The sequence below is a fragment of the Bubalus kerabau genome, chromosome 12 (genome assembly GCF_029407905.1).
Source record: "Bubalus kerabau isolate K-KA32 ecotype Philippines breed swamp buffalo chromosome 12, PCC_UOA_SB_1v2, whole genome shotgun sequence".
Taxonomy (NCBI): Eukaryota; Metazoa; Chordata; class Mammalia; order Artiodactyla; family Bovidae; genus Bubalus; species Bubalus kerabau.
Window position 1 is genome coordinate 21,183,184 of NC_073635.1, and position 20,596 is coordinate 21,203,779.

At 46.7% G+C, this 20,596-nt stretch overlaps 1 protein-coding gene across 1 annotated transcript; it reads right to left on the bottom strand.

Moving 5' to 3' along the window:
- Positions 1 to 609: 609 nt before the first annotated feature.
- C12H13orf42 (chromosome 12 C13orf42 homolog) lies at positions 610 to 18,892 on the bottom strand. Its single transcript, XM_055541819.1, has 4 exons — positions 18,488 to 18,892; positions 4,472 to 4,619; positions 1,749 to 1,980; positions 610 to 784 (listed from the first exon to the last, which is right to left on the bottom strand). Exons 1-4 carry the CDS (start codon positions 18,890 to 18,892, stop codon positions 610 to 612), a joined length of 960 nt encoding a protein of 319 aa, XP_055397794.1.
- Positions 18,893 to 20,596: the final 1,704 nt, after the last annotated feature.

Genomic DNA, 20,596 nt, shown 5'->3' on the forward strand with positions numbered 1-20,596 from the left:
CAGCGTGGTCCCCAGGCAGGGCCCTCACACAGTGTCCCCCCCTCCTGCTGCTAGGACACTGGCCTCATCTTCAGCCTAATCCAGCAGAAATTTCCAGAACACTGTGAAAAGAAGGTGGGGGGGGGAGGGGGCGGGGGAGAAACCAGCTGCTTCCCAAACAGCATTCTGCAGAGAAGAAGCAATTTCAGTAGGTGACCAGAGGGTTTCTGAACCCGGTGGACAGAGGAGTTGCCTCTCTTTGAAAATTTTGGCTCAGATATGAGTGGATGGGTGCATTTCTTGGTTTCCAGTACCAAGCAGGATGTTCCCCTGTACCAGGGGAGGCCCAGGAGTGAGCCTGGACCTTCCGTTCCCTCTGCTCTTAAAGACCAATAGGGTGGTAACGACCAGCCCACCTGCCCATGCAGAGAAAGCAGACCCCCGCCAGTGCCCTACGGCGGGCCCTCCTGGAGGCCGCGCAGGTGTCTTTGGCACTGACTGGGCACTGGCAGGCCACATGTTCAAGGACCTGATTTGACCCATCTTTAACTCTATCACACACCTGCTGCTTTGCTGAAAGCAGACTCCTTCTGGGGGACCCAGCCTGGCCAGGCTGCCAAGCTGAGGCCGTCAGGGCACTGTCCGCTCCCAGAGTTGCTCCCGAAGCAGCCACTGCCCTCGGGGGTTCTCCGTCTCATAGTGGTCCTCCCCCAGGGACACCGGGGGCTCCGGCGCAAAGAGCTCCGAGTCCCAGTCCGTATCTTCTCCCGAGAAGTTGAAGAGGATCTGTCTGGAGCTCCCGAGGCTGGAAGGGAGGAATGAGGCAGAGGGCTTCAGTTTGGCTTGGCTGGTCGCACAGGGAAAGGATACTCTGATTTACCCTCCTGATGGAGCCTGTCGGATGCTCCCCTTGTGCTGGGAGTCGTGGAGGACAGAGCTGTGTCATCGTAGGGTTGTGGGGGGACCTGACCTTGGAGGGGAAGGATGGGGGATGAGGGCTGAGTCCTGGTTTAATATGTCCAGTACATGGTCCTTTATTATGGAGGAAGGAAAAGGCGATGTAGAAAACCCCTGAACCCATCAGAGTTGGAGGGCTCTTGCAGAGAAACAAAAGAAGACGGGTGGGGAGGGGAGGGTAAGCCGAGACAGGCGCTTCTATTGTGAGAGGTGAGCTCCCTGCAGAGTGGCCTGGGGTGGCCAGAGCAAGTGTGCGTGTATTTCTCTGAAGGAGTGAGTCCCAGGGATTTGGGAGTTAGAGATGGAAACTCGTCTTGGGAGAGGAGGATCTGCAGGGAAAGAGGCCAAGAGATGATGACGAGACGGCCAGCACAGACCCGGCCAGGAAGAAGCCCTTCATCCCAGCCTGGTGATGCCTTTCTACGGCAGGACCATCTAAATGGTTCAGAGTTGGTTCCCTCGTGGTGCTATGCCTGCGTCAACCCCAAACTGTCATTAAAAATCTGTAGCACACAGAGTATCAGTGACATCTGGGGGAAAGAGTGAAACAGGATGGACAAAGCATGAGGGCTAAGTGGCCAGAAAGGGAGACAGACCCAGAGCTGAAGGGACAGTTAAGGTTGGGGACAGAGGTAAAGGAAGCTAGAATAGAAGTGTAAGCTATTACAAAAATTTTTAACTAAGACCTCCCTCCCCCCAAATAGGAATAATTTTTCCATGCAGAATGGGGTTCAGGGCACCTAAGAAGCACCCCGCAAGAGTCTGGTGGACATGAGAACATCTTGGTTACAGTCCGTGGCCCAAGCACTTACTCTTTTTTGCAGGCTTTGGGCTTAAATTTCAAAGTGCTGAAGGCCCCTTCCACAGCCTTGGGCAAGTAAATGGGGTGCCTCTCGAGTCTCCTCTGCGTGCCGATGGTCCGGCGCTCTGTGCTCCTCCGGAACTGGCCGGCTGTCGTGTGCCCCGCGACATCCTCGGAGCGCCGTCGGGGCGCCCTGAGGATCCAGTTAGAGTGCAGACTATGCTCTCGGGAGCTGGTGGCCACTGGAAGAGAGAAGCCGGGCCCCGGGAAAGGAGGACTCACCATGGGGAGGAGAGGGGAGCGGAAGGTCACAGAGCGGGCAACTCGAGCTGAGAACTCACAATAAATACACACGTAAAATAGTGAAGGCTTAGGAAGGCCCAGCTTGTGCCAGGGTGCTCATGCTTAGTCGCTCAGTCATGTCCAGTCCTCTGCAACCCCATGGACTGAACCCCACCAGTCTCCTCTGTCTGTGGAATTCTTCAGGCAAGAATACTGGAATGGATTGCCATTTCCTTCTCCAGGGGATCTTCCCAACCCAGGGATCAAGCCTGGGTCTCCTGCATTGCAGGCGGATTCTATACCAACTGAGCCACCAAGAAGGCCCAGAGAGCCGAGCAAAGAGAATGATTCAACTCTGCAATTACGGGGCAGGGAGAAAATGCTCAAGCATGTGTCCATTAAAGATAAGCACACAGACCTATGTTTTTGGACTTGGAAAGATGCCCTCGATGTATTGTAAATTAAGTGAAAAGAGTGGATGAAAAAATAGGCAAGAGATCTTATTTTTGTTTAAAAAGAATAATAAAGTGAGTCTATGTTTAAACCTTTCTGAAAGAACATACACCAAAACGTTAACAGTGATTATTATCTCTGGGTGGTAGGATTACAGGCCAAATGCTTTACTTTCTTCCTTATACTTTAGTATGTTGTTTGACTCACTTGACTCACAATGAACATATGTTATTCTTGTTATCAGAGAAAAACACATAAAGTCATTTCCATTAAAAAATTTTAACTCTGAAGATATCACCTATGTCCTCAATGGATGTGCATGCTCAATCGCTTCAGTCACATCCAATTCTTTGCGACCCCTTGGACGGCAGCCCACCAGGCTCCTCTGTCCATGGGATTTCCCAGGCAAGAATACCAGAGGGGGTTTCCATGCCCTCTTCTCTAGGATATCTTCTTGACCCAGGGATTGAAGCTGCATCTCCGGCAAGTCTCCTGCATTGTCGGCAGATTCTTTACCACTGAGCCACCAGTGAAGCCCCGAGGGCCAATCAAAGACTAAAGAAACTGACAGTTGAATCCTGGATGTGGGCTCGACCCCATGAATGTGGTGGAGTTGTCTGCTCTCCATCAGGAGGCAGCCAGTGATACACCTTGGCCAGGAGACGAGCATCACCTTCAACCTCACCCCACCCTCTCCAACAGTCCAAGCTGGGCTTGAGCAAGCACCCTGGCCCTCTCCCGCCTGCCACACCCTTGCAGAGTGGTGGCCGGTGGGGGCCACAGAGGGAGCACTGGGTCGGGGGGTGGGGAGGGTTAGGGTGCAGAGGGGTGACAAATGGTGACAGATCAGAGTCAGGTCTAGCAAACAGTGCTGTCCAGGGCCAACCTACATAATCAAATATACAAGTTAAAGATAGTATATAGGTTAAATATAATTTGTCTATTCCCTTTTCCCTTGTGGCTCAGCTGGTAAAGAATAGGCCTGCGATGCGGGAGACCTGGGTTCAATCCCTGGGTTGGGAAGATCCCCTGGAGAAGGGAGAGGCTACCCACTCCAGGATTCTGGCCTGGAGAATTCCATGGACTGTATATGCCATGGGGTTGCAAAGTCGGACACAACTGAGCGACTTTCACTTTCACTTTCATTCTCTTTTCTTCTTTTTTCAATTCTGGTAACAGATACATAACATAATGTGTACCCTCTGAGGCATCTTGTAGTGTACATTCAGTCACGTTGAGTATATTCACATCATTGTGTGACAGGTCTCCACAACTTTTTGATCTTGCAAAACTGATATTCTGTACCCATTTAACATCTCCCCACCTCATCCCTTGCTTGAACTGTTGCTCTATTGCTTTCCCTCATAGAGCCTTAAAAACTCCACCCCACCTCAGCTATGAAAAATGGACCACAGAGAAAGACTCAGTGGTGTTCGACTCTTTGTGACCCCATGGACTATACCTGCGTGCATGCACGCTCAATCATGTCCAACTCTTTGCAACCCCAAGGACCATAGCCCACCAGACTCCTCTATCCATGAAAGAGTTCTCCAGACCAGAATACTGGAGTGGGTAGCCATTCCCTTCTCCAGGGGATCTTCTCCACCAAGTGATGGAACCCAGGTCTCCTGCATTGCTGGCTGATTCTTTATCAGCTGAGCCACCAGGGAAGCCCAAGAATACTGGAGTGGGTAGCCTATCCCTTCTCCAGGGGACCTTCCCAACCCAGGGATTGGACCAGGGTCTCCTGCACTGCAGGCAGATTCTTTACCAGCTCGCTACCAGGAAAGCTCCACAGAGGAGCTTTTGTCCAAACAGGGCTCCGAGGGTTAAAGGGGGTACCCCAGTGTGGGGGAGGCCAAAGCCAGGACCCCAAGGCATAGAGCGAGCTCAGGGCCAGGATCTGGATTGCAGATGAGAGTTGCCCCTTTATCAGGGGAAATCCAGTCCACAGACCTCAGGCCACCCCTACCTCCCGCCCCCGGGGATGGCACTCACCATCGAAGTCCACATCTTCATTCTGCAGGTTCACCTCCGCAGCCCGCGGCCGCTTCTCCATATCCAGCTCTGCGATGATGGAGTCAAAGAAGGCGATGGCCTCCGCCACGTCCGCACTGAACTGGGAGTACTTCTTGGGGGTGGGTTTCTGCTAGAGGTGAAGGGCAGAGGGAAGGGGCAGAGCTGCGTGAGCCAGCCCAGCTCGGAGCACCCTCCGTAAGGGATGCTGAAAAGGACCAAATGTTGCTAAAATTGAACGTTTAAGAGATGTTGTGGGTTTGCACGTGAATTTGAAGAAGTGTCCCTGAAAGGAAGGTAGATACTCCAGATCCACAGTTGCTATAGTCAGTGGATTTTCCGTTATCTCAAGGGGAGGTGGGGGGGGCGTGGTATGAAAGGGTGAGTCGATCTGCCTCTGTCTTGGTCAGGGACTGTTATCCGCCATTAGGCAAAATAATTTGTCTTTCTTTGGTCTATCCCCTGCAAATAAGCCCAATCAGGAGATCGTCCAGTTCCCCCGGGCAGGTGATGAGATGCTCACAGCAGAAAACAGGGGATGAGATATGTTGAAAATAAAACACTCCAGAAGAGGTGTCAGTAGGAAAAGTGGCCAAATTCAGGTTCAATCGTGGAATACACTTAAATTGGTATGATTGTTTGAAAAGTGAAAGCAATGATATTAATACAATATAAAGTGTTTAAGAAATCTACTCCAAGTCAGACCAGGTTCCGAGTTCTGTCCTGATCCATTCTCCTTCAGGATAGCCTCCTCCTCCTCCCCTTCCTCCTCCCCCTCCTCTTCATCACCATCATCATCTTCACAACAGCCCCCAGTCAGTCACCAGTGACTGGCATCATGGAAGTCCAAGCACTGTGGTGGACTTCGGGGGAGAACTCAGGACAAAAGACACAGAATCAACATGTGAACTAATAAAAAAACTCCCCAAAGAATGTAGGAAGTGAGAGAACTCAGGGAGGAAAAAGAGAGACAATAGGTGTTAACCTGGGCTCTTTGGACCAAATATAGTGTTCTTTTATTTTTTGTGTGCATTGTGAAAGTAGTGAAAGTCGATCAGTCGTGTCTGACTCTTTGTGACCCCATGGACTTCTCCATGGAATTCTCCAGGCCAGAATACTGGAGCGGGTAGCCCTCCCTTCTCCAGGGAATCTTCCCAACCCAGGGATCAAACCCAGGGATCAAACCCAGGTCTCTTGCATTTCAGGCGGATTCTTTACTAGCTGAGCCACAAAGGAAGCCCAAGAATACTGGAGTGGGTAGCCTATCCCTTCTCCAGGGGATCTTCCTGACCCAGGAATCGAACCGGGGTCTCCCGCATTGCAGGCAGATTCTTTACCAACTGAGCTATCAGGGAAACCCTTTTGAAAGAGGGATGGTATTACAAATGAAAGTGATTTAATCACAGATTTGCATGTTAGGAAACTAAAGGATGACATCTTTACACGCATAAGATTTTGGTGAAATATATACATTTTTTGAGCAAACTCTGGAAGATAGTGGAGGACAGGGGACCCTGGTGTGCTACAGTCCATGGGGTCACAAAGAGTCAGACATGACTGAGTGACTGAACAACAACAAAAATGCATTTTATACCACTAGGGAACTTCTTTTTTTTTTTTGGCCATGCCACAGCTTGCAGGATCTTAGTTCCCTGGCCAAGTATCTAACCCATGTCCCCTGCAGTGGAATCACAGAGTCCCAACCACTGGACCACCAGTGAATTCCCAAGAAGCATCTTTAAATAGTGGATTTTTTTTTCTTTTATATTTGTGAGAAGCATTCTTGGAGAAAATTTTTGAAGTATCTCAAAATATACTGAACCTTTTCTGTTAAAAGTGGAAAACTGTTCATATGTAGTTATCCTGCCCCGTTCAAAGAGCAAATGAAAATGAAAGGGGTGGGGCGGTTAAAACTCAAAGACAAAGAGAACAAGAGAGAGGTGGTCAGTGAGAGAGATAGCCAAGAGTTCCTGGCAAATGGAAAGCAGCTGAAGAGGAACTGCTGGAACAGAGCAGAGGAACTTGCCTTCCAGAGAGCCACGGGAGGCGGGTGTGGGGCGGGGCGGAATTGGAAGCACTTCAGAAGGGGGACAGTTTGACCCTTAAAACCAGAAATGTTCCAGACTTGGCAGCATCAGGGACACCACGGACTGGGATGGAAAACTAAGGGGCTGGCTGACAGTCTGTATGGACTCAGCCAGCCAGGCCACCCTCCCACAGTCGGATGACCGGAAGGCTCATCTCTGGAGGCAGCTCCCTGTGTTTTCTCTTGCTAGTCCCTCTGCCTTGAACGCCTTATGTGACCAGCTCCTATCTGACCATCAGGACGTGGCTGAGACAGCTCTTTCTCCCTCAGATGATGCTAAGCGCCTGCATTTTTGAGCAGGCAGAGGCTTGTACCCTAGCTGTACCTGCACAGAATGACAATTGCTCCCTTTTTTCCTTATTTCCAGTCACTTTTCCCCAAGCTCCCAAAGCCCCAGGCCACCCTGCTTCTTTATCCCATAAATACCTGAGAGCCCCTTGCTTTCCTGGAGGCAGATCTGAATTTGTCCCCCATCTCCTCACTCGGCTGCCTTGTGGATAAACCTTCTCTTGGCTGCAAACCCTGGCATCTCAGCATTTGGGTTTCATGTGAATTAGGTAGACGAGCCTGGTTTGGTGACACCAAGGCTAATCTGCAAGTCCAGGCTCCCTGGGCCTATTCAAGCCCTTTTTCAAACTCAGGCTGACTCTGACTTTCCCCGCCTTTCCTGCAGCTCCCCTGGGCCTTTCTCGCCTCTATTAAGACATTCTCTTGGTCTCCAAGTGAGACCACTAGCACAGGAGCTCCATCAACGGAAGCTCAGGGCTTAGGGCTCAGGCTAAGATCACAGAAAGTCTACTTTACAAAGCGATGGTTGGACAAAATGGGACTTCAGTCACCCGCACCGTTGGGTGAGAGCCAGTTCTCCCTCTCTGAACTCAATACTCTTAAATAAAAGTGGATTGCCTTCCTTCCTTCCTTCCTTCTTTCCCATTTTGACTTTTCCTGGCCCAGAATTTTTCGGCTACTTCTTTGGAAAGACTGCTACACACCTGCTTTCTGGGGCACCTGCTCAAGCCTGAGCGTCACAGGGCTCGTGTTCTTTCAGCCCGCGCAGCCCCGGGGCAACGAGCTTTCTCTGAGAGCATCTGTATTATGTTGCCAACTCCACTCAAGTTTGCCTTTCACATTTAACCTTCAGTGGCCTTAAGGTCATCATTTTCCAAGCCTCCCTGTCCGACTCCTTCACAACAAGCCTGGGTCTCAGATTACTTTCCCCAGATGAAACCCTTGCACTTTTCCAAACCAAACTCCACTGTATTCCTCACTGTAATGTTTGAGTCCCCCAAGGCAGTGTATTTTTCTGCATTTCACATCCGCTCCCATCCTGCCTGGTCTCACCTGCCCTTTGGGTCCTTCAGCTTCTCCGATCTGTTTACTTTCTTCTGGGATCTGTCAGTATTTGTCTCCAAGAGGTTTGGATGCTCCAAAACCAACATGCAGGTGTAAGCAGCAACAATTTGTCAGAGGTTAGGGTAGGTTGGATAGGTTCTAAGCCCACCCAAAGCCAAGAGGACCACCATGAAACATCACGCCGCCTCCTCCCTTCTCGTGCTTGGGGCCCACCCCCCTCACCTCCCCGGGGGCCACCTCACGTGGCACCTCCTCTCTGACGCTTTCACCCTGCATCAGAGACACGGGCAGTGCTTTTCTATGTTTGTGTGGACAGCAACGTTGTATGAAACCCTCATAGCCGCATACCAGGCCCATGATTCTTGTTGTTTTTGAACCTTTCATTTTGTTTTGGGGTATGGCTGATTAATAACGCTATGATCATTTCAGGTGAACAGCGAAGGGACTCAGTCGTACACACACATGTATCCATTCTCCCCCAAACCCCCTCCCATCCAGGCTGCCACATAACATTGAGCAGAGTTCCATGGGCTATACAATAGGTATAGGTCCTTGTTGGTTATCCATGTTAAATATAGCATATAAATATATATAGTGTGAACCTGACCCTCCTAAACTCCCTATCACTTCCCCCATCCTTCCCCCCAGCAACCACAAGTTTGTTCTCCAAGTCTGTGCGTCTGTTTTGTAAGTAAGTTCATTTGCATCATTTCCTTTTAGATACCGCATATAAGGGATGTCATACGACAGACTCATGATTCTCAACCTTGTCTATGAAATAGCTTTGGCAAATGACACTCACAGATAGACTGGCTTTGGATAGATACTCAGTTCCTTCCCTAGTGGCTCAGTTGGTAAAGAATCTGCCTGCAATGCAGGAGCTCTGGGTTTGAACCCTCAGTCGGGAAGATCCCCTGGAGAAGGAAATGGCAACCCACTCCAGTACTCTTGCCTGGAGAATCCCATGGACAGAGGAGCCGGGCAGGCTACAGTCCATGGAATCTCAGAGAGTCAGACACAACTGTGCAACTGACTCTCTCTCTCATTGCCAACCACTACCTACATGACACAGGCTGTAGGGTACACCCCGCTTCCAACGTTGTTATTCTACCCACTTCTCTTTGAACACATCAGTGTGGTTCAGGCCAGATGCTGAGGTGATGGCGCTTCAGATTATGGGCTGCATCAGGGCAGATGGGCTGTCTTTCCATCTATGAATGTCAGGCACTTATTTCAGTGCCTGACACAGAGTAATTTGTTGAACTAATAAATGTATGCTGTATACATGCTATCATCTAATGTTTATATTCTCCAACAGTTTTTATGATGGTAACCTATACCTTTGGATTTAACCTGATAAATTTTGAAAACTCTGTACCCCTTATTTTCATGGAGTATTGATAATACAACCTTGAGCTAAAAACATCTGGAAATCAAATTGTCAATGCATTGCGATGAAATTTACAGGATCAAGTGTGGAACTGGTCTGGCTGGCTTGGGGAGACCATTTTCCCTTGGCTCATTCAGCAGGGTGAAATGAAATGCAAACCACTTTAAATTTATCCATAAGCAATGTAATGTTCTCAAAAGAAGCCCTTCAGGATAACCCTTAAAAGCTCAAATATATCCTCTTTGCTTCTGCCATCCTTGGAATGCCATCCTTGTTATTTACGATCAAATCCAACGTTATTCTTATCCTTTTTATATCACAACACCTAGGGAAATGTGTACCCATCATTGAAGAGGGTTTTGTGATAAAACGAATGGGAGCTTAAGAAACAAGAACTGTATATGGCACAAATGAACCTATGTGCAAACCACAAACAGACTCACAGACATAAAGAGCAGACTCGTGGTTGCCAAGGTGGAGGGAGGTGGGAAGGACTGGGAGTTTGGGATTAGCAGATGGAAGCTATTAGATACAGGATGGATAAACAACAAGCCTATGGTATAGCTCAGGGAACTATATTCAGTATCCTGTGATAAATCGTAATGGAAAAGAATATTAAAAAGAATGTGTACAGGTGTACAACTGAGTCACTTTGCTGTACAGCAGAGATGGGCACAACAGTGTATGTCAACTATGCTTCAGTAAAAACAAATAAATAAGAACTGTAGATCTGACAAACAACTTGGGGAAAGGTATAATCATTGAAATTTAAATACATACGTACACATGTCCACATCCACATTTTCAATAGATGAGCTATTGGTAGACTTGTCCGAGCTAAACAACAACCAATAGTGATGTAGACAATACAGCTGAGAAAAATCAGACCAAAAAGATAAAAAGGAAGGGCAGGGTTTGGCACAAACTATAGGGTAACTAGACCTGGGAATTACCTCTTATAGCTAAGCAGTATAATCACTTTGGAAACATAGCTGTACCTCTTCTGTGTTTGGTATTAGAGGTTGCAGACTCACAGTCTGACAAGCTGTCTTTTTTCTCCAGCATTATCATCTTAAAGCCATTATTTCCTTTGCTAGTACCTGGTACCTTCTCCACTCCTTCCCTTAAAGGTCACCTAAATGACCCTTTCACTTTAGCAAAACAGTAAGTGAATGTTTTTTGCTCACACTTATGAAACTCTTCGAAGCCTAACTAATAGAACTGAATTAATAGCCTTGAAGCATAGTATAAAACTCTTCACACATGATAAGTGAAATATTACAATCCAGTGAGAGAAGGGATAGATTTGTCAATAAATGGTGTTGAATCTTTGCTATCTGGGAAAACTTTCAAATAGGATTCTCACTTCCCACTATGTGTGTAAAAATAAATTGCTGATAGATAAGAGGTCTGGGGTTTTTATGGAACTACTAAAAAAAAAGAGGAAAATGGCACATACATAACTGACCTTGAGACATACAAGGGATTTCTAAGCATGAAACAAAGAAGTATCAAAGACAAAAGCTGACACGTTTAACTACATAAAAACTGGTAATGTTTTTAATGATAAATAAAATTGTACTGTCAAGTAAAATTAAACTATATATAAAATTAAGAAAATATTTTTAACCCTGTGGCGAACAATGTGCTCACATTCTTGACGTGAATCCATATAAATTTTAAAAAAAGTTTGCTAGAGCCAAAATGTATAAAGACATGAATGGGCAATCCATTAATCAAGAGTACACATTGGTTTGATAAAACAAGAGGGTCATTCTTTGCTCAAGCAATAATTCAAAACAAGTACATAAGATAATTCAGTTTATCTATTAAATCAATAGACTTTAAAAATTAATGACACTACTTGGTGTTGATAAAATACAATAAGAAGAGCCTTCTAATTCACTGTTGATGAAGGCATAAATTGTAAAATATTTCTGGAAAACAATATGTAGAAGAACCTTTAAAAATGAATGACTTTTAAAGATTTGGGAGAATGGCATTGAAACATGTAAAATATCATGTATGAAACGAGTTGCCAGTCCAGGTTCGATGCACGATACTGGATGCTTGGGGCTGGTGCACTGGGACGACCCAGAGGGATGGAATGGGGAGGGTGGAGGGAGGAGGGTTCAGGATGGGGAACACATGTATACCTGTGGCAGATTCATTTTTTTTTTTTTAGATTCATTTTGATATTTGGCAAAACTAATACAATTATGTAAAGTTTAAAAATAAAATAAAATTTTTTAAAAAATGAATGACTTTTAACCTTTGACCTGTTAATCACACTAAGGAATAACTGTCCAAAAGATGCCTTTATAGACAGAGTAAGATGAATTCATTCACAATGTTGAACAATTGTTTAAAGGGTTGTGAGTTAAATTTTTGCCATTAAAACTTCAGTTTTCAAAAACAAGTTAATGATAGAAAAGAACCCAAAATATAAGTTATTTAAAAGTATATGCTATGCTATGCTAAGTCACTTCAGTCGTGTCCGATTCTGTGTGACCCCATAGACGGCAGCCACCAGGCTCCCCTGTCCCTGGGATTCTCTAGGCAAGAACACTGGAGGGGGTTGCCATTTCCTTCTCCAATGCATGAAAGTGAAAAGTGAAAGCAAAGTCGCTCAGTCGTGTCCGACTGTTAGCGACCCCATGGACTGCAGCCTACCAGGCTCCTCCATCCATGGGATTTTCCAGGCAAAAGTACTGGAGTGTGGTGCCATTGCCTTCTCCAAAAAGTATATGGTATATGCCAAATTTAATAAATTTATACATATACATACATAAAGGTTGCCAAATTCAGGAACTAAAAAAACTTAATGGCAGTTAAATTTCAATTTTACATAAGCTATAAATTTTTGGTAGTAGTATATACCAAATATTGTATGGACATAATTATATTTTTTAAATCCATCATTTATCTGAAATCCAAATTTAAATAGACATCCTCTATTTTATCTGGCAACACTACTATACATATCTACAACCATACAAGAAATAAATGGTTGAAAGAAAATATATTTAAAGATTTTAGAGTGATTATTCTGGATGATATGATTCTAAGTTATTTCAATTTTCTTCAACTTTTCTGTGTTTTATAAATTTCATTTAATGAGTAAATATAACTTAGAAAAAATGTTTACCAAAAAGAAAAAGTGTCCTTTTGATAGTAAACTCGGATTCATTACACATGGGATGCTTTAATTATTAGGCTATCATTTCATCTGAATACACCCAAATATATTCTACTTTATTAAAAACAAAAGATAATTTTCCACTCACTGAAAACCAAGTCTCCCATAAACCTTTCAGTTTTCTTCTTAAATTACAACTGGGGTTTCTCAGGTTATTTGTTTATTGAGTTACTGTATGCCTGGAGCTTCACTAGAAGCTGGAGATAAAAAGATAAATAAGACATGGTGGCTCCATTCAAGGAGCTCATGGCCGGTAGCAGACACAGCAAATGAACGACAATTACAGGGCTGCGTGCTGAGTGCTAGGTGCTGGGAGCTAAGTGCTGAGTTAAGGGCCAGACCCAGCGAAGGGAGTAATCCACCGTGTTAGACTGTGGACCTGAGAAATGGCTGCCTGGGACAGTGCTTTCTCTGCTGTCTTAAAAAGACAAGAAGTTAGCCGGGTGAGTGGGGTGTAGTGGAGAGGGAAATGGGAGGAGGAAGTGTCGTTGCTAAGCCGAGCAAGCAGCAGGTGTCTGGAAGATAGATTGGGCATGTAATTACCCATCTTGTGATCTGACTGAGGGGGCTGCAGGAATTGGACACTCTGTTATCCGTCATGATTTTACTGTCTGTCATCTTCTGGGGAGCTCTGCCAAGCATAATAGAAATTCTTTGCAGTTCATACTGAATGTTTACTGCCCTTTAACTCTGCCAACCAGATACAGGCCCAGTATCTGACCTCCAGTAACTGATGCCCACAGAAAACCTGCACTTTCATATCACCGGGTTTGCAGAAATTCCCCCCAACAGAACTGAAAAATAATTCCCAGGGGTATATGGGAATCCAGGACCTGCTTCCCCATCCCATATGCCATTTATAGGTAGGTGATTTAGAATCTTCTTAGGTGAATTGGATTTAGAGCTTTCTACCATAAAGGAGAAAAAAAAATCTATTTGCTGTTGACATGGTCTTATTTCATGCACCAGGATTGAACGGCCAATGACAGAAAATTTATTCTGAAAGCTATCTATTATCAGAGCAAAACAACTTTAAATAAAAATCAATCACATTTGGCAGGCATTCTTCAGAATTCCACTGGCTCTGTTTAAATTATTCTTGTAGCAGTTGAATTTCTTTAGTTGGGGGGTGGGGGTGGGGGAAGAGCTGGTTCATTTATCCAGGCAGACATATCGGGAATCCAAGCTGCTCAGAGCTAGAAGACACACAGAAATAAAGACGTTTCTTCGGACTAGGGTAGGTGACCAGGAACCTTAGCTTTGGAAAATACTTCCTCCCAAACCTTCTGGGCAGAGTTTCTTGATTGCATTGCAGCCAACCCGAAACTGCCTCCCCAGTAGCCCAGACGCTGTGGGTGGGTGAGGCTCAGGTCCCCTTGGGTGGCTGAGTTCTCACAGAGGGATGTCAGCTGTTCACCTGTTCATCTGACCATAAAAATGTGGGGAGCAATCCTCAGGGAATTTCCCAAGTGCTGACGAGCACTCCGGACAAAATCCGAGTGTAATCTCAAACTTTGCCTCCTCACCTCCCATCAAAACCCAAGCTCCCTGGTGGTTCAGGGGCTAAGACTAGGCACTCCCAATTGCAGGGGCCCCGGGTTCTCTCCCTAGTCGGGAAACTAGATCCCATGTACTGCAACTTAGAGTCCACAGACCACAGCTAAAGATCCCGCATGCTGCAACGAAGACCTGGTGCGGCCAGATAAATAAATAAAAATAAATATTTGAAAAAGGCCAAGCTCATGGACTGTTAAAAAGGAAGGAGGTTCTGAGAACGTGTATGAACCTTGAAAACACTATGCTAAGAGAAAGAAGCCAGTCACAGACGGACAAGCACTGTGCGATTCCATTTATATGAGGTTCCTGAAGGCAGTGGCACCCCACTCCAGTACTCTTGCCTGGAAAATCCCATGGATGGAGGGGCCTGGTGGGCTGCAGTCCATGGGGTCACTAAGAGTCGGACACGACTGAGCAACTTCACTTTCACTTTTCACTTTCATGCATTGGAGAAGGAAATGGCAACTCACTCCAGTGTTCTTGCCTAGAGAATCCCAGGGACTGGGGAGCCTGGTGGGCTGCCGTCCATGGAGTCGCAGAGTCGGACACGACTGAAGCGACTTAGCAGCAGCAGCAGAGGCAAATTCATAGAGACAGAAAGGAGACTATAGAAGTCGAGGGGAAAGGGAAAATGTGGAGTCACTGCTTAATGGGCCCAGACTTTCTGTCTGGGCTGATGAAAATTTTCTGGGAATGGATAGTAGTGGGCTACACAGCATTATGCTTAATGCCAGGGAATTAACTGCACACTTAAAAATGGTTCAAATGGTAACTTTCAATTTTTTTGGAATTTTTTAATTTTTTAAAGAATTTTAAAGAGAGTTATATTTTAAGAAATAAAAGATAGTTGTCAAACATTTTATAAAACCATTCTCCTAATTTCTAAATGAAGTATTTTTAGAGCCTCCATAACCTCTTAAAGGAATGCATTTTCTAGTTTCTACTAATTTACTTTCGAAAAGCATTCTAAAAAGATGTTAATTAGGGCTTACTGTCTTTGGGCTGAATTATCATGGGTCTATATGATCATTTGGAAAAGCTTACAGAAAGCTCTGGGGTAAAGAGCTCTGATTTCTGTCTGGCAGTTAACCATTTGATAGTACACAGGGTTGCACATTTTTCTTTAAAAGAAATGTATATTATATCAAAGAAAAGCACTTAATTTCGTAATTCATTGACTGATAGACTTCATTACCCATAATCTGAGGATACTGAAAAGCGCTCATTTAAGGTGCTATGAAATGCCATGGTGAAAATGGTAAATACTGTGTTATCCTTATTTTACCACCCCCTCCAAAAAAAGACAGCCAAGCTTGAGAGAAAGCGATGTGTTGAGAAGGAGTGAAAAGAGAGAAGGGAAGTAACCCAAAGACCTCTGGCAGCTTGAAGACATTACCATGGGAACGAGGTGAGGGGAGAAACACGCCAGGGCTGAGGCCAGTCTCGTCCCAGACCAGACCCCAAAGCAGGCTTGAAGGAGAGCAATTCGCTTTCCAAAGTGCTGGGATGAGGAGGGAAATACCAAGAAACACAGCCGGACAGCTTTAACTTCTCACGGGCTTTTTTCTCTCAGAGGCTGCACCACATCTTTAGGGGACTTTGACAGAGATTTTGGAAGGGCATGTGGTTCCCCCCCTAACCCCTGTGCCTCTGGCATCTGAATCCTCCACTGGGTTCGAAAGGACCTGCAGGAGTTACAGCCAGGTCCCTTCCCTGGTTCCTCACTAGGGTACGTGCCTTGTGCGACTTGGTGGCCACCCGCAAGGGCTCTGAGAATCGCCTCCAGAAATCTGACTCCTGGGTCACTGCCTGCCTTTCCCACAAGAATGATCACCCATGAGAGTGATCTTTGGCTCGTTTAGCAGCATCTTGGAGAGTTCCTGACACATAGTATGTGCTCAATAAGTATGTGTTGTTAAGTGAAGGAAGAAAAGAAGGAATGATACATTTGTTGATGAATTGTTACTAAAACATCAGTGAGGGCATTACAAATGACATCACCCATGGTTCCTGGTATCAGATCCTCTATGAGAAAGTTTAGAATTTAAACCTGGGAAAAATCTGGATTCCCATAAACAATAGGTATGGTTCTTCCTCTTAGATAGTCAGAATTTTGAAATAAGTCCTGCTCTTTTTACATTGCAGCGCCCAGGAAGTGCAAAGCCAAACCCAGCTGTAGGATTTGCATGTTTTCTTGAGCCGTCTTGATTTTCTGTGGATGCTTTTTCTCTCCCAGCTTTCCAATGTCTGTTGCCAACTCATGCTGCTGGTGTATGAATCCTCTCAGATCCTCTGTAGAATGATTAGGAAGTAAGGAAGTATTTCTGCTGAAATGATTTGAAGGCACGGTACCTATTCATTATGAAGATCCTTTTATAGCTGGGCTCACACTCTGTCCCCAGCTTTCTCCCTAGCACACAAGTTGACAGAACAAACTCAATATTTCAAGGCTACAGAGACCACAGGGCTTCTCAGGTGGTGCTAGTGAACCCACCTGCCAATGCAAGAGACCCAAAAGACGTGGCTTCTGTCCCTGGGTCAGAAAGATCCCCTGGAGGAGGGCATGGCAACCCACTCTACTATTCTTGCCTGGAGAATCCCATGGACAGAGGAGTCTAGCAGACTATAGTCCAGGGGGTTGCAAAGAATCAGACACGACTGAAGCAACTTAGCACACACACATGCACAAAGTGCCTGGAGGGAATCTAACTGGAGCTGAGAACCCCAGGATAGTCAAGCTGGAGGGGAGTCCAGAAGCCATGGTGACCCCCTCTGTCATTGGAGGTGATCACAAAGGAGGAGGTGGCCCTGAAGGAGGAGGTGGCCCCGAAGGAGGGGTGTCAGGCCCCCAAATCTACAACTGGCTGGCTGCAGGATGAGTACCCATACCTGAGAGCAGGATACTTCCATGGGCCCCAACACTGACCTACTTTGAGAGTTCAAATGGTTATTTACACTGCTCCCACATGGGATAAAGTGCAGACAGTTGAAACCAGTTGGGTGAGGCCAAGCCCTAGAGATCAGATAACAGACCAATTGGTCAGTGTTAATGGGACTTGCAGGCCTGCGGGACACTCTGGGGAGGCAGCCAGGATGGGGTAGGGGGTGAGAGGGCAGAAAGGCCTGCTCTGAACACCTTAGAGCTCAGGAGAATGATTGATGGGGATTTGAAACAGCCTCAAACTTCAGACATAAAAAAAAAATAATTCAGGGAACAAAGGAATGAGTAACAGTGAGATTTGGGTCTTAGCAAAATCTGGTCACCGGGCCTTAGCTTGTCCTTCTGTGATCCCGAAGGGCTTTCTCCCCACTTCTCTTCTGGCATTACTGGAATTACCTCCAAAAAACATAATGTGTACAAACACTGTGATAAGTACAAGTGAAAGTGTTAGTCACTCAGTCACGTCTGACTCTTGCGACCCCATGGACTGCTGTCCATCAGGCTCCTCTATCCATGGAGTTCTCCAGGCAAGAACACTGGAATGGGTAGCTATTCCCTTCTCCAGGGGATCTTCCTGACCCAGGGACCGAACCCAGGTCTTCTTCATTGCAGGCAGATTCTTTACCGTCTGAGCCACCAGGGAAACCATAAAATGCAGGTCCTTCCCTTCACTGATTTCCTGCTTGGTCTGCCTGGGCAGAAGACCCAGTGCCCCGCAAAGTTGTCATTCAGTCTCCTAGAGTCACAGCCTCTCTCTCAGGCTGTGACTGAGTCCCCTGAGAACCTGAGCACCTCACACAGACAGAGCAAATCCTCCCAGTGTTCACTTTGCACTGGGACTCTCACATGTGATTGTATTAATAAAAGTAACAACAATAACTTGTTGAGAAGTGATGTGTTGAAGTGATGAGCTGTCACGCAAATGTCATAAAAGCCTCCTCTCACCCAGGAAGTGGGCGGTAAGTGACAGGCAAACTGTTGGCCTAAAGGCCGAGCCCAAGCCCTCCTCGTGGGCTGCTCTGGGGATGCCAGAAACTGTCCCTCCCCCTGGGCCTCCACTCAAAAACTCTACATGGGACCAGCCACCCTTCCCAGGCTGGGGAGATGGCCATGGAGACTCTCTGAGGTCTTGGAGCTGGTGCCCAGAACATGCAGGTTTATTAAGCTGTGCTTGGACAAAGCAGGATTCCCACTCGCCTCTTGGACAAATGCTCTTGTCCATAGCATTTCTTGGGGGCACTTGAAAGAAAGTGAAAAAGTGTTAGTTGTTCAGTCATGTCCAACTGATCCCATGGACTATAGCCCACCAGGCACCTCTGTCCATGGGATTCTCCAGGCAAAGAATACTGGAGTGGGTTGCCATTTCCTTCTCCATTACATCATCCGGACCCAGGGATCGAACCGAGGTCTCCTGCATTGCAGGTAATTTCTTTACCATCTGAGCCACCAGGGAAGTCCACGGTGGCACTTACCTTCATTTCTTTGGCAGCAGACTTCTTTACGCCCCTGGAGGATTTGGAGGAGGTGGAGGAGACGCCCGGGGCGCGGCTGGGCTTCAGGTCGTTGAGGCTGCTAAGGTACTTCTTGCGCAAGGCCAGCAGCTCCTGTAAGTACTGCAGGCAGTCCTGGGTGCGCGAGAGCATCCACGCGCGGTCCCCCTCCTGTTGCAGGTAGTACAGGCTGGGGTCCATGCTGCCGGCGCTCCGGTATTTCTTTAAGGACTCGCTGAACTTCTCGCCGTGGTCCCCGACCACGTACACGGAGCTGCTGCGGATCAGCCTGACGGCGGGGCTGGGGCCGTGGTAGTAAGGGCTCTCCGCCACCTCTGCCTTCCTGTGCGGGCCGGAGTGAAGGATGGAGTGGAGCTTTCTGAGCATGGTGCTGGGTTTCTCTCTGTGGGTGCCTTCCAGCTGCCTGAGCGGCGCCACTTGATCTAGCTGGGGGCGCGGGAGCCAACCTGCGGGACTGCCCCCATCTGCCTTCCCGGGGGCCCCTGAGTCCTGGAATCCCAGCGAGTGTGGGCTCGGTCAGGCGGGCAACCCAGGCATCTCTCATGGGGGGAACTTTCACATCCAATAACCGAGATGCCATAAACCATCTGAGGATGTGAGAGAGCGCGCCCTGAGCCTTAAAAGCAAGCTCCCTGGCTGGCTTGAAGCACCCCGGGGGACAAATACCTTCCTCGCTGTTCCATCAAAGGTCCCAGCTGGATGGGGAACGTGTGACGCTGCGTTTCCCTGCTCAGCTATTTTCTCTCCTTTTCCTTTTGCATTTCTGGATGTGTTCTCACTCGGTTTGACTGGATCTTGCTGTGGGTTTTTAAGTTTCCACTTCTGTTGAGCTGGCCCTGGTCCTGAATTCCCCCTCGCCAAAACGCCTGAAATCCTACTTTGCAAAGACAGCACTAAGCCAAAAATAGCATGTTGCTGGAGGTAAAATTCAGTCCCCCTGAGATGCGCCTGGGTGGACACAGCCAGGACCTTTGGCAGGAGGCTTTCAGATCCCTGATAAGCTGGACTCTGAGTAGCATCCCAGTGACCTGGAGGTGCCTCACCCTGCGGTAAGGAGACCTTGCTGCTGTTACCGGATAGCAGTCTATTGTGGAGACAGGAGGATTCAGATATCTTACCACAACTTTCTGCACAAAAGCCTCAGAGAGCTGAGGGTGGCCGCATGTATGGAGAAAATCCCTTTCTTTAGCTTGAACACATTTTCATTTAAATAAAACTCACTATGTATGTATGCTCAGATGTGTCTGACTCTTTGCCACCCCATGGACTGTAGCCCAACAGGATCTTCTGTCCATAGAATTTTCCAGGCAAAAATACTAGAGTGGGTTGTCATTTCCTACTCCAGGACATCTTCCCAACCCAGGGATCGAAACATGTCTCTTGGGTCTCCTGCACTGGCAGGCAGATTCTTTACCACTACCAACAATCTCAGGGAGATTCCCTCTAGAATTTTTCCCAGCCAAATGCTACATATCATTATTGTATTCATTTTTCTACACAGTCTATTTCTGTCCCAAACTTCAGAGAACTGAAGCCTGAAAATCTCCAGCACAGGCATTTTCTTAAGCTGAGATGGGCGTCAGAGGAAACTATGAGCCCCTTGATATTGTAGTAAATGTTATGGGATATACGCTTTAGCATGGTTTAGTTTGCTGTGGGAGGGGGATTGTTTTTTTTTTTTTTTTTCTTTCTTTCTTTTTGAGGAAGAAAATGTCCATGGCTTTATCAGATGTTCAAAGAGATCTGTGATACAAAAAAATTTTTAATGTTGATATCCTGCTCTAGAAAAATAACCATGACTTTTAAAATGTAACCAGGAAAAGACATTATAAATGTATTCTTCTTGAGCGCATCCTCCGCCTGTGACATTCTGCCAGGCACGGTGGTGAGATGGTCTCGAATATGTAGGCACATCTACGCTTTACATCTGTGCAGTGCTGATGAAACAGTTCCCCAGATGTTAATTGATGGCATCCTTGTGGCTTCCTCAAGAAAGAAGCATCCTTTCCACCAACATCATTATGGGTCCTCAATTCACAAATGAGAAGGTGGGCCTGGAGGGGTCAGGAG

What these genes read in the sequence shown, in the direction of transcription:
- C12H13orf42 (XM_055541819.1), bottom strand. Translation starts at nt 18,892, where the DNA reads ATGCTCAGAAAGCTCCACTCCATCCTTCACTCCGGCCCGCACAGGAAG. An exon ending in CTGCTGCCAAAGAAATGAAG is followed by an intron (nt 4,620 to 18,487) that starts GTAAGTGCCACC and finishes CACCTCTAGCAG; the next exon opens with AAACCCACCCCCAAGAAGTA. An exon ending in CCCAAAGCCTGCAAAAAAGA is followed by an intron (nt 785 to 1,748) that starts GTAAGTGCTTGG and finishes CCTCCCTTCCAG; the next exon opens with CCTCGGGAGCTCCAGACAGA.